General features: G+C 32.2%; 1 protein-coding gene across 2 annotated transcripts; it reads left to right on the top strand.

The window, feature by feature from the left end:
- Nucleotides 1–4,450: 4,450 nt before the first annotated feature.
- On the top strand, nucleotides 4,451–10,451 carry hlfb (HLF transcription factor, PAR bZIP family member b). Of its 2 annotated transcripts, none has more exons than XM_051124764.1 (4): nucleotides 4,451–4,741; nucleotides 5,336–5,692; nucleotides 6,749–6,963; nucleotides 9,273–10,451. In XM_051124764.1, the coding sequence occupies exons 1-4, from the start codon at nucleotides 4,633–4,635 to the stop codon at nucleotides 9,489–9,491; spliced, it is 900 nt and encodes a 299-aa protein (XP_050980721.1). In that variant the 5' UTR covers nucleotides 4,451–4,632; the 3' UTR covers nucleotides 9,492–10,451. The 2 variants fall into 2 exon arrangements, with proteins under 2 accessions (XP_050980721.1, XP_050980722.1); XM_051124765.1 differs by having other exon boundaries at nucleotides 4,452–4,741; nucleotides 9,276–10,451.
- Nucleotides 10,452–14,604: the final 4,153 nt, after the last annotated feature.

Here is a 14,604-nt window from a genome sequence, read left to right as displayed (position 1 = left end):
AGTCCCTTCAAGAAAAACACATTTTTAATTAACCATTAATTATTAACTATTACACTAGCCTAAATACTTAACACTAAACTAATTAATATGCTATTCAGTTGAAGTTTATTGAATGAAAACCACAGAGAAAAATATAATGGGAAAAATGTAAACTTTCCAAGGACTTTACAATAGCCAATAAATGGGCTATGGGAGCTTGTTTCCACCATAGGATGAAAAAATGAAAAAGGTTTTTAACATTTCATCTTACAATTTGGACTTGCAAAGTCAGAATTGTGAGATATAAACTCTGCTGTGTAAGATATAAACTCGCAATTCTGACAAATAAAGTCAAAATTGTGAGATGTAGACTTACGATTCTGAGAAAAGTCAGAAATGTGGGAAAAAGTCACAATTACCTTTTTTATTCCATGGCAGGAAAAAAAAAATCCAAAAAGCTCAGAATTGTGGGGTGTAAATTAAGATTTTTTTTTTTAAGTCAGAATTGTTAGACGTAAATTCTGAATTTTGGAACCAAAAGTCAGAATTGCGAGATGTAAATTCAGATTTTTTTTTTAAAAAAAAGTCAAAATTATGAGATGTAATTTCAGAACTTTTAAGAGAAGTCAGAATTGTGAAATGTTAATTCAGAACTTTGAAAAAAAAGTCAGAATTGCGAAATGTAATTTCAGATTTTTGTAAAAAAAAAAAAAAAGTCAGAATTGCGAGTTGTAAATTCAGAACTTTTAAAAAAAGTCAGTATTGTGAAATGTAATTTCAGATTTTTGTAAAAAAAAAAAAAGTCAGAATTGCGAGTTGTAAATTCAGAACTTTGAAAAAAATCTGAATTACGAGATGTAAATTCATCACTTTGAAAACAAGTTAGAATTGCGAGATGTAAATTCAGATTTTTGAAAAAAAAAGTCAGAATTCTGAGGTGTAAATTCAGAATTTTGAAAAAAATGTCATAATTGCGAGATGTAATTTCAGAACTTTGACGAAAAGTCAGAATTGTGAAATGTAAATTCTGAATTTTGAAAAAAAAAAAAAAGTAAATTGCGAGATGGAAATTCAGAACTTTGAAAAAAGTCAGAATTGTGAGATGTAATTTCAGAACTTTGAAAAAAGTCAGAATTACGAGATGTAAATTCAGATTTTTCTAAAAAAAAAAAGTCAGAATTGTGAAATGTAAATTAAGAATTTTGAAAAAAAGTCAGAATTGCGAAATGTAAATTCAGAATTTTGAAAAAAAAGTCAAATGCGAGATGTTAATTCAGAACTTCGAAAAAAGTCAGAATAGCGAGACGTAAATTCAGATTTTTTTTAAAAAAAAGGTCAGAATGAAGATGTAAATTAAATATTTAAAAAAGTCAGAATTGCGAGATGTAAATTCAGAATTTAAAAAAAAAATCGGAATTACGAGATGTAAATTCAGAATTTTGAAATTCAGAAATGTCTGAAAAAAATCTGTATTTCACAATTCTTTTTTTCCTTAGAATTGCGAGTTTACTATACAACTATAATTAAAAAAAGAAATAATAATTAATATTATTCCACTGATTTTAATCCTACTGAATCAGACAGTAACACAATTATAATAACAGGTGTGAACTATTCTGAAGCGGACTGTATGACTTTCATTCACAAGTCAAAATCTTGTCATTGTGCTAAAGACTTAGCAATATGATTACGTCAGTCCAAAAGTGCCAAAATCATTAGCATCATTATTAGCATCAACATCATTAGCAAGTTTTGGTGCAACCCGTCCTACGTAAAAATAAAAAAAAGACATTATAATGAATTAATCATTCTAGAGAGTATTTACAGTTTCCGTTTAGATCTGGCTGCCTCCTAACTAGTTGCAATCTGTTCCCAGTTTGTCAGACACATGTTACAACATGTGGTTTAGTTGTTCCAAATTAGAGGAGGAGTGGCCAGCCATGGCCTACTTTTCTGCAAAGCAACGTCACATCTGATTGCTTTAGCAACCGGTTGCCAAGGTAACAAAAAGAAGAAAGACAAGTTCTATAGGACTCTGATAGAAAAATCCATTTGCCTTTTCACACTCAGGTTAGTGGATTTCAAAAATCTCTCACATTTGCTGTCCATTTAACAGTGTATATGGATCAGCTTTGAACTGTAAAGTTGATCTCGTACACATGATGGTAGACTAAAAGTCATTTGCTTTCACTGCAATTTGCAACGGATGACAGGGAGGCGGCTCCCAAAAAAAAAAGTATATTAGCAACAGCGGTTACGGGAACAGTCGAGTGCATACCATAGGTTTAAATCACCCGCAGGAGCTTTTCATTTTTCACATTTCAAATATGTTAACAGGGCGTTTATGCTTTGTTTATGTGAGCATCCCTGGAAACATTATAGGTCACACCCTGTCGGTTCAGTCGTTACCACCTATATGTGAAAAGAATGATCATATATTACATCTAGAATTATATGTGATAGGTTTAATAATAGCCAGCTTTTAAAAAAACACTATCATTTGAAAACAAAACCATTTGAAACACTTTTTTTAAACCTACCTCCCTTGCATATTGATTTTTGGCCTCCAAATGCTGACTGACTCACTGCCTACCTTTCAAAAATGACTTGATATACAATCATCCTCTCCAAATCCAGTTTAACCTAAATTAAATGATATTTGTAGTGTCAATGGTGATGCATAATGATTATTTTGAACAAGTACATCCGATACCAAAAAAAAAGCAAGCACAAAAAAGTGGAGTAGGTCATAACAGCACTCTTTTTGACACTAAATTAGATAATTGTTAGATTTATAGTATATTGGAATATTAGGCCTCGTTTGCATTTTTAAAGCAGAGGATAAATAGAGTAAACATAGAGTATAATGCTCTCTAATACACAAGCTATTCACCAATGACAGAACAAGTTGTGTTTGACAACTTTATGGTTAAAGTTTGTCAGTGCTCAGATGAACTAAAGCAGTGTTGTTTCATGGTGTGTTCAGGCTAAGCCACGCCCCTTTATTTGACTGTAAGCATTTGGTTTTTCCACCGCGTGTACGTGCATGTGACGGGAACTGCACTTTCTTCCAGTGACAGTTTCAAGCCTCCAGACTTCATATTTCTTCACGCTGGTATAAGTTATCAAATATTCGATTATACTTAGATGAAATTCAGCTTTCGCAGAGTTGATTTGTATGTAGACTCCACTAGCAGAGGGCAAAACGTCCACTCTTATACTGTGTTGCCAGATCCCTCTAGAAACATAAGCGACTTAGTCATGAAGCAAGGTTTAAGACCTCCCACTTGTGTGAAACAAATGAATTACAAATATGTTCAAAAACACTAAGTAAAATAAACAATTATCTCTCATTATGAGCATTTCTAGCCTTTCTTGAGTATTGTAAACCCCCTCAAAAAGTATCCCTATCTTTTTGATACTGTTATGGATATATGGATATACAGTAAATTGTCTTTACCTGTGGTAAAGAATCGTTCACAAGCAAATATATTTGCTTCATCACTGACAAACTATTAAAAAAATTGCTAGTTTTATTTCCCACAAGGGATTGTGGGAAAATATCCACCTATTCCAGAGCTTTCTCTTTATCCATTTGTATTTCAGATTGGTTCATGTGTATCAAAGTGAAATCAAACGTGGACAATCAGTATCGCTACCCTTACAAAAACTAACCATAGTTTTACTACTAATAAAACAAAAAGCCATGGTTACTATAGTTAAACCATGATAACCACAAATTAACCATGGTTGTGCTACACTAACCATTTTATTTGTAGTAAAACTGTGGTTATAAATAGTAATCAATACATCAAAAAAAAACAAAAAAAAAAAAACATTGTTACTACACTTTTACCATAGTAAAACCATGGTAAATTTTCGTAAGCGTAGTTAGCTTAAATATTATCTTAATAAAACAAAAAGCCATGGTTACTATAGTTAAACCATGATAACCACAAATTAACCGTGGTTGTGCTACACTAACCATAGTTTAACTATTTTATTTGTAGTAAATCTGTGGTTATAAATAGTAATCAATACACCAAAAAAACATTGTTACTACACTCTTACCATAGTAAAACCATGGTAAATTTTCGTAAGGGTAGTTAGCTTAAATATTATCTTGAAAAATTATTTTTTTGATCAACATAAATCTGTAATCTTGTCAGACAGTGAATTATCAGGCATTATCTTATAGATATTTTGCTTTACAAACCTATTCTGCATTAACTTTGGCCCTAAAAATTTAAAATTTAAAAATATTCTCCACATTCTCTTTATAAAAAATACATTTTACATTTATTAATTTAGCAGACTTTTTTTTCCCCAAAGCAGTGTGGAAAATATAATTACAATTGGAGGATATGGCAACACAGTCTCTAAACCGCTAGCGAGTGGAGCGAAAGTGTTCATCCAGCCCCGCCTCTGACTGTTTGACGTCACATGCCTCAGTCTTGACACATGGTCATGATCATCACATTTCTTACACACACACACACACACATACTCTCACGCACTTCAAGCCGCGTATGCCGGTGCTGTAGAGCAGGTTCTTACTTACTTGTCGTTAACAGACGAATGAACGCTGTTCTACATAGCCTTTCATTTCAGTTCAGTTTTTGAAAAGAATTTTTGCACGGAATAAGAGACATTATGTCCAGACAGCTCACAATGAATCCAGCTTTCCTACCTCCGCAAACTAACGGCGTTTTGAAGGCGCTCCTGGAAAAACCTCTGAAACTACCTTTGCACCAAGATGAAGGTGAACAAAGCTTTCACTTTGTTATTCCAGCGTGTGGAGAATAATAATTTTCTTGGTAGTTTTACTGTAAACAACTGTCATATGATTCCTCCTGTGATTTCCAGAATAAATAGCAGTGTTTTTGCTGTTTTGAAGATTTATTTAACTCTTTTTATGTGTTGTTTATTAATATAAGTGTCTCATTCGTGAAGAAAAAACACTTTACATAGAGTAACATAAGTGAGATTACAACTGTTGTGAATAATATTTTAAAAAACGCATAAAATGATGGCTTCGTTTTATAATGCTATTAAATACAGTCTTTTAAATCAGTAAAACACAATTTTGTTTGAACAAAAATGTAAGTTTAACTTAAAATTCACTACAGAGTGAATAAATAAAACCTAAACCAATAAACATAATTTTAGTTGACTTTTTGACCAATTTGAATATTAACAATGGAGACATTTGTGTTGAAACTAAAAACTTTTAAAAGTAAGTTAAATTGCAAAAGTAAAAAAGATTTTTTTACATGCATAGCTGAAGTAGCAGATAAGAAAAATGTAAAAAAATGGATTCGAAATTGATGTGTAACTACTTCTAATATTCTTTCAGGCTACGGGAAGGAGAGAGAGAAGGTGAAAAAGCTGGAAGATGAAGGAAACGCTCCTCAATCAGCTTTCTTAGGGCCAACGCTTTGGGATAAAACATTGTCTTATGATGGAGACAACTTTCAGTTGGAGTATATGGACCTTGAGGAGTTTCTCTCTGAAAATGGCATCCCCTCTAGTCCCGCACAACACGACCAAAGCCTCCATCACCAGCAGCAGCAACAACAGCAGCAGCAGCAGCAGCAAGCTTCAATGCCTCAGGGCCCCATCTCAGTCATGGACCTCAGCAGCCGGGCCATCACCTCCATCCATACGGGCATGGTTCCTCAGAACTGCCTCCACAGCCCGGGCAGAACACCAGGTATAACAGCTTCTGTGTCCTATAGTGTCACTTCTAGACCCAGCTATTGCCCATATCACTCCATAGATAAAAAAAGAAGCCGTGGAAAAGACATCAAGCTGGGTCAGATGTTACTATCTAAATATGAGAGTGCATGCGTGGTAAATGGTAAGCAAAGTTTGGGGTGTAGCTTTCCTCTGTATGGTTGGCATATTATTTGTTGTACTTTAAAATAAAAAAGGTAATAATATGCACTGTTTTAATTTCTGGGTGCTTGTCTGATGACAAGCAAGACTATACAATGTTGTATTTTGAGGGAAAAAAAGTTTTGAAAAAATTCTGCATTGCAGATGTTTTTTCTGACGTATGTATATATATATATATATATATATATATATAAAATAAGTAGTCAAGCGTAAAAACTGTTCAATTTTCCCACCCAAGCCTTAGAGTTCAATTGTGAATGGAAAACTCAAGCCTAGACTATGATGTTATTTTCCTCTGACTAAAAATGGCAAACCGACAACTGTTTTCCTAGTCTGAGCATTTGGCAACGTCCAATCATAGTTTATGGAAAACTATATGAAGTGTTGGAATTGTGGATTTTGTATCTGGAAAACTGTTGACCTCTTGTTTAGTTAGGTCTTTAAAACTAATTTTTAAATCAGTTTTATTAATTTATCATATTAAATATGTAATTTTACAATGAAACAAAATTAAAATGGTAAAATAATATTTTTTTTAATTGATTAGAGCAACAAAATTAATTAATTAATACATTTCTGCTAAAATATGCACAGGATAAAAAAAAAAAAATGTATGGATAGGTAATCAAGTAAATCTCTAGTAAGTTTTCATCTTGCATCTTATATTTATCTTAATTTATCTAATCTTAACATGAAATGTATGCACAAATGTAAAGAAAAGGAGCTTTTGATCTGCACATTGTTTATTAAGGTCTTGTGCACCACCTAGTGGAATGAAATGCTCATGACAGCTATTTCACCGTCTGTTACAATACTGAATTACACTTCCACCATGGATTCAGCAGTGAATAGATTTTATTTCTTCTCACAGTTTTGCCTACATCACGTAACACGCCAAGTCCAGTAGACCCAGAGGCCATTCAGATACCAGTGAGCTACGAGCCCGATCCGGCAGACCTCGCTCTATCCAGCGTGCCGGGCCAGGAGGTTTTCGACCCACGCAAGCGCAAATTCTCCGAAGAGGAGTTAAAACCTCAGCCTATGATCAAGAAAGCACGCAAAATCTTCATTCCTGATGATTTGAAGGTAATTTGGGTCTAGTTTGTTTGGTCACCCTTTTCATTCGTTTCACCCGTTTCACTATTGACCAGCTGGGCAACAGGCTCTTGCTAAGAAGCTTATGTCCGTTCATTCATCCTTCGGCGGCCTGGCCCACGTGATCTTCCGTTTTTCCTGGTATCCTTCCAGTTCTGCTGGGTTTAGGATTAAAGGATTTGCCGTTTTTAATTTGTTCATATAAAAGTGGATCCCTACCCAGCTTTGCAGAATAGTAAATTGCTCAAAGCTGATTGCACGGCAGCAAATGCGTGAGAAAACTTGTCATGGCAATGAGGGTTGTTTTCTCTCGTGCTTGGCCTGTCAGTCATAAATAAGTGTGGGATAATTTCTTGTAATCATGTGTTCTTGTTATCTAAATTAGATGTGTAGAAACTTTTAACCCTGTAAGGCCTGACATATGAAACAATAGCCAACCTTTTTTTTGGCGCTGTTAATGGAAGCTTTATACAAAATCCAAAAAAGTGTTTTTTTGGTAGACATCATATTTGATATGTCAGGCTTTTATGGTTTTTAGTCGGAGGCCCTCAAAAAGCTTTCCTCAAAAGCCTGATGTGTCATATTTGATACACTTTAAGATGAAAAAAGAAAGAAAGAAAGAAAGAAAGAAAGAAAGAAAAAGTCCAGTAAGATTTCATCTTGACATACTAGAATATGAAATGTATTTTTACATTTATTAACAACAACAAAAAATCATTAGATTTCACAGCCAAAAAAAAAAAGGAATAATCAAGTAAAAGTATATTTTTACATTTGTTAAAAAAAAATCCATAGATTTCACAGCAAAAAATAAATCAAATAAACAAATAAAATAATAAAATAATATAAAAAAGATGTGTGGATAAACAAGTAAAAGTCCTGTTAGTTTTCATCTTGGCATGCTAGAATATAAAATGTATTCTTACATGTATTACAAAACAGTTTTTATCTTGACATACTAGAATTTAAAATGTTTTTACATTTATAAAAAAAAAAAATCTATAGATTTCACAGCAAAAATAAATAAATAAATAGAATAATTAAGTAATAGATCATTTTCATCTCGACATACTAGAATATAAAAGTATTTTTACATTTATTAACAACAAAAAAAATCTATAGATTTCTATAGAAAAAAAAATCAAATCAGTAAAATAAATAAATAAATAAATAAAACATTATGGATCATTAAGTAAAAGTCCAGTAAGTTTTCATCTTGACATACTAGAATCTAAAATGTATTTTTACATCTATTTAAAAAAAAAAAAAATCTATAGATTTCACAGCAAGAAAAAAAGTAAATGTATATGTAAAATATACAATGTAAATGTATATCCAGCAAGTTTTCATCTTGACATACCAGAATATAAAAGTATTTTTACATTTATTAACAACAAAATAAATCTATAGATTTCTACAGAAAAAAAAAAAAATAAAATAAATAAAAACAAGTAAAAGTCCAGTAAGTTTTCATCTTGACATACTAGAATCTAAAATGTATTTTTACGTTTTTTTTTTTTAAATTTATAGATTTCACAAAAAAAAAATATATATATATATTTGTGTATAACTAAAATATAAAATCTAAATGTATATCCAGCAAGTTTTCATCTTGACATACTAGAATATAAAATGTATTCTTAAATTTATTACCAAAAAAATCATTAGATTTCACAGCAAAAACATTAATAAATAAATAAAAATAAATAAATAAATAAATAAAATAAAAGTTGTATGGATAATCAGGTAAAAGTCCAGAGTTTTCATCTTGATATACTAGAATATAAAATGTATTCTTACATTTATTAAAAAAAAAAAAAAAGTACCACGCTGAAAGAAAATGGTGTACAAACAGTTTTAAATTTAGAAATTGCTAGCAACACATTAAATCAGGTGTGACCAAACTCTGTCCGGGAGGGCCGGTGTCCTGCAAAGTTTACCTCCAGTTTTACTCAACACACCTGCCTGGATGTTTCTAGAATGCCTATTAAGAGCTTGATTAGCTGGTTCAGGTGTGTTTAATTGGGGTTGGAGCTAAACGCTGCAGGACAACGGCCCTCAAGAAACGAGTTTGGGCACCCCTGCATTAAATTAATCATGAAATTTTGTAGTAGTAAAACTTTTTTTAGCTAAACTGTAATCATTTTGATCATTTACAGGCTTTTTGTGCTTCATATAATACAGCGGGCTTTATAGGGTTAACATAGCCATTAAAAACATAACATAATCTGAGCAATCTTAACATAATGTAACTAGGCGCTCCCATCTCTTCCCCACCCTTTTATTCTGCATATTTTGAGCAGGATGAAAAATACTGGGCACGGCGAAGAAAGAACAACATGGCTGCCAAGAGGTCACGGGACGCCCGGCGCCTAAAGGAGAATCAGATTGCCATCCGGGCTGGTTTCCTGGAGAAAGAAAACGCGGCTCTCCGACAGGAAGTTGCCGAGCTACGAAGAGAGCTGGGGCGGTGTAAAAACGTCTTAACCAAGTACGAAGCTCAACACGGCCCACTGTGAGACCACCCGGGTGCTCCTCAACATCCCCCTTGAAATTCGAAGGACAATACTCTTGGGTTAAAGTCCGCTGGGCCTGTTTTCCAGCCAGCCTCACCTCAGTCTGTTCTTGGCACCTTAGAAGGCAGAAACGTTTCATTGTGAGATTTCAGACGTGTTTTTAGAGATCTACCCACTCTTTTTCTCTATTTGTTATTGCAAACAAAGCCGTTGTTTGCGGATCGTGTTACTTTTACTTTTACTGTGTCGTAGCATTTGTCCACAAACGTTTTACGCCTTGATTTGTCAAATCTGAGCTAGTGAATCTGCTGTTCACCCATTGTGTATGAGAGGGGTACGTGTGCATAGCTGCTTCAGGCTGCAGAATAAAGACATTATTCTCACAGACAGAACAGAATGTAGCAAGATTTGAGAGTTTGAATTCATACAATCTATATTTACTAAATATCTGTATTAGAAAACAGACAATCGAGTTGCTTATGTTCCAAAGTGTAATGAAATGGAGCCACGTGGAGCGTGATTAAAATTGGCTGTTATTTTATTATAAAGCATTAGTTGTTTGTTTGGTGTGGTTAAAGGGTTACTCCACCCCAAAATGAAAGTTTTGTCATTAATCACTTACCCTCATGTCGTTCCAAACCCGTAAAAGCTTCGCTCGTCTTCAAAAACAATTTAAGATATTTGGGATGAAAACCGGGAGGTTTGTGACTGTCCAATTGATTGCCAAGTAACGTTAAATAACACTATCGAGGCCCAGAAAAGTATGAAAGCGTCGTCAAAATAGTCCATCTGCCATTAGTGGTTTAACCATAATTTTACGAACATACGAGAATACTTTTTGTACGCAAAGAAAACAAAAATAACGACTTTATTCAACAATTCGTCTCCTCCGTGTCACCGTAGCGTCATTTTGGAGAGTATCCGTTGGACGCAAAAAGTAGCTTCGTAAACTTATGGTTGAACCACTGAACCACTTGCAGTCAATGGGACAGTAACAAACCTCCAGGTTTTCCTCCAAAATATCTTAAATTGTGTTTCGAAGAAGCAGCTTTTACGGGTTTGGAATGCCATGGGGGTAAGTGGTTAATGACACAATCTTCATTTTTGGGGTGGAGTAACCCTTTATTGACTTTCAGTGTTTATGAAAGATGTTTATGCTGATCAGTGTTGGGGGTAACGCATTACAAGTAACGCGAGTAAAGTAACGCATTACTTTTTACTTTCTAAGAAAAGACTTACTTTTTTAAAAAGGTAACGCCAGTTACTTTTTCCCCCCATTTATTGATTGACAAGTCTCCTGTCTGGAAATTGGGAGTAAACATGATGTTACTGTATTCTAGACTAAAACTCAAAATATGACGCAACCCTGCAATAATTAAATATGTTAAATTAAACAAATATCCTTTATGTATTTAATCCCATTTTATTAACCAGTGTCTTTGCTGCTGAACTTAGATGATGCAATTCAACCATACTAATAAGCAAAAATTACTTTAGATAAATTAACATTTGTGCTTTTTTATATATATAGCTACTTTTCTTTCAGCCTGAGGTTCGCTTTTGGTGTAAAAGGGCTTTTACATTAGAATTGTTTTATATTGAAAACAAAGAAGCAAGCCCTGCCCAGATTTAAAGTAACGCAAAAGTAACGTAACGCATTACTTTCCATAAAAAGTAACTGAGTAACGCAAAATTGTAATGCGTTACTTTTAAAAGTTACTTTCCCCAACACTGATGCTGATTTAAAAAGTCCACACCCAATCCTTTTAAAACCTGGAAAGCTAATTTAGTTTAGGTAGAACTGCCTGTGGCAATAATTCCATCAGATTCAGCACAGAGCGTCATTTATTCTGCTTTTGAGTTCAAACTGTGATCAAGGAAAGCATACTGAACAAGGTCTCAATGCCCTTATTGCTAATACAAAGAGGCAACGTGTTGCCTTTTGTTGGTCAGTTGTGAAATGAATGTAGTGTGGTGTATTTTATGTCTTTTTATTACGGACCAAATGATATGAATACAATAAGGTTATATTGTCATATTGCAATTAAATGTTTTTACAAATTCTTGTTTTTGTACAGTATTTTCATATGGATTTCTGAATATATATCTATGTAATTTGATGTATGCTGTATATTTCTAGACATCAAACTTTATGGAAAAGTTCTAAATTCTAGATTGAACATGTACAGTATATGGGCATTAACACAAGATATTTAGTATCTCGAACTTTACATGCGATTGTAGTTTCTTTTCCTATTCTTCTACAGGCACTTTAGTATTGTGCATTAATATCGAAACTTTTTTTCATGTTTACTTCTTTTTTTTTTTGTTGTTAAATTATATTGTCGATACCTTTCATGTATTGCTTGTGATGTACAATCATGAAATATGGTATTATTTGCCAAATTTGGTAAACGAATGCTTGGCCATATGGAATGTTGTCAATCGTTGTATATTTCAGCAAATGATGTCTTTTATATTAAATATATTCAAATACAGCATGTTTAAATTTTAACATTCTTTCTTCAGATGATTATTTGACTTCAATATTTGCAATATGTTGTCTGTTGTGGTCCTTTTTGTTCCCTTTTCCTGTTTCATTGCTCTTGGAAAATAAAACGCTTTTGAAAAGCTGACTTTTGGTGATGTGGCGTTTAATGAGTGAAATATGAATGTTATATTATAAATATTTGAAGTCTTTCTTTCAAGATTCACAAAGGCAAGATTTGTTGGTTTGTTAAGGGCCAAATAAATGCAAGAAACGTCTTGTGATTTAATACTGAGGATTGAACAATGTAGATGTTATTCTCAAATGTACCGCTAGAGATCACTGTGTATCCAAAAATGAATGTTTGTTGTCAATTTTCCGTCATTTGGGTTACAAAATATTCTTACTGCTCTTTATGGACGGGTTCATCATGACTGGCGTCATCAATATCATCATCAACAACAGATGTAATAGCATTGGAGATATATTTGAAAATGATTATTTGATATTGCTGCCTCTCCTCTTAGGTATATATGGAGAGAAAAAAAAAAAACAGAACATGTGCAATGACTTTCTTATATATGTATATAAATAAGGAAATAATAATATTAACATAATATTTTACATTTTTAACTAAATGCATTATTTAATTATATTTTTATTAATAATAGTAAAATAATAATTATAACATCTAAACATTAAATTATATTTATATGTAATTATATTATATAATTATAAATATATAATTTATAATATAATATAGTTTAAGTATTTATGTTATAATTATTATTTTACTATTAATAATAATATACAGTATATTCCAAATTTGTTTAAAATATATATACAATTAAATAAAAAATAGAAATAATATATATTAAAGAATGAAATAATTAATATTTTTTATATTATATTATATTAAATAATTTAAATGTTTAGATGTTTAAAATTATTTTACTTATTAATATATATTCAGAACACCCACCCACACACACCCATATATATGTATAAGATATATGCATATATGATTTAAAAGGTTTAGATGTTATAATTATTATTTTACTATTAATAATACATATATTCACAAGTTGTTTTGAAATATATGAAATAATAATATTACATATACCTTAGAATATGCAATGAAATAATATGAATGAAAATGATAATAAGTGAAATTTATAATATAATTATGTAATTAAAATGTTTACATCATAAGTGTTACTTTATTGCTAATAATACTATATATTAAAAATTTGTAAAAAAAAAAAAATAAATATATATATATATGTATATATATATAAAATTTAAGAATATATTAAATATGTACGTGCTATAATTATCATTATTACTGTTGTAATTATTATTTTATAATTTAAAATAATAATTTTAGAAATTTTAGATTTTATTAATGAGAATAATAATCATAAATTTACATAAATTAATTTTTCAGAAATTATTTTTTACATATTAAATATAATAAATATTACATTATTATTTTATGTACATAATATAAGAATACTGCAAGTTCATATATATATATATATATGTGTGTGTGTGTGTGTGTGTATTTTATTCTCATCTTATTTTTATTGTCTGTATGCTGTTGTATGTCTGTACTGTCTCTGAGTACTGGAAGCTAATGACACTAAAACAAATTTCTTGTATGCGCAAACATACATGGCAATAAAGCTCTTTCTGATTCTGATATAAGATGTAATAATAATACACAAAGTAGGCCATATATAGAAACTATAGCCATTAATTCCAGAAAATACTCTGTTAAGCAGTACATCCCTTTGACATGCATGCAAGCGGTCATGCACTCTCTGTCTAAAGCTTTGGCATGTTGTAAAATGGGCTTTCTGTCAACAGCATGACGGTCACTACATTCCTGCAGTGACGTGTTCATAGCAGACCTCCAGTACGTGCTGCTTCTGGGTGTGGCCTAAATGACCTCTTACTCCAGACAAACACAGATGACTTCCTGTGGGATTATGTAGCATTTATCAAATAGACTAGGAGTTATATAAAGCCATTTGTAAATGCAGAGGGAGCAGATTGGGATCTAACATTAATCCCAGCCTGCGTTCAGCCTGGCTGCAATCCATCTGAAAGAAAGTCCAGGCAACAGGAATTACAAACCTTACACTGGTCGCATCCTCATCCTACACTGTCCATACCCTAGCTTGCCCTCTCCAACTCCAGGCCAACAGAGGATATATGACCCTGATCAATTGAGGGCCAGTGTTCAGTTTTAGCCACGTGCGATTGGTATGTAGACCTGTTTTCTCTGTGAATTCAGTTAGGAATTATTAAAATGATTCAAGATTTACTCATATTCAGGAGCAGTTGGTTTTTAGCACAGCTCTTACCATGCTGATACATATGGAAGCTTGTTTTCGTCATGGAATAAAATAATAAAAAAGGTAATTGTGACTTTTTATCTCGCAATTCTGAGAAGAAAAGTCTGAGTTATGAGATATCAACTCAAAACTGCAAAACTGCGCAGTTGCAAATTGTCAGCTGTGACTGTAAATTCAGAATGGCCAGAAATTGGTTAGAAGATGTAAACTCAGAATTCTGAGGGAAAAAATGTCCAAATTGCAAATTGACATCCCAGATTTTTCCCCC

The sequence above is a fragment of the Labeo rohita genome, chromosome 12 (genome assembly GCF_022985175.1).
Source record: "Labeo rohita strain BAU-BD-2019 chromosome 12, IGBB_LRoh.1.0, whole genome shotgun sequence".
Taxonomy (NCBI): Eukaryota; Metazoa; Chordata; class Actinopteri; order Cypriniformes; family Cyprinidae; genus Labeo; species Labeo rohita.
The sequence above is the reverse complement of the archived record's forward strand: the minus strand, read 5'-3'. Positions and strand labels throughout refer to the sequence as shown.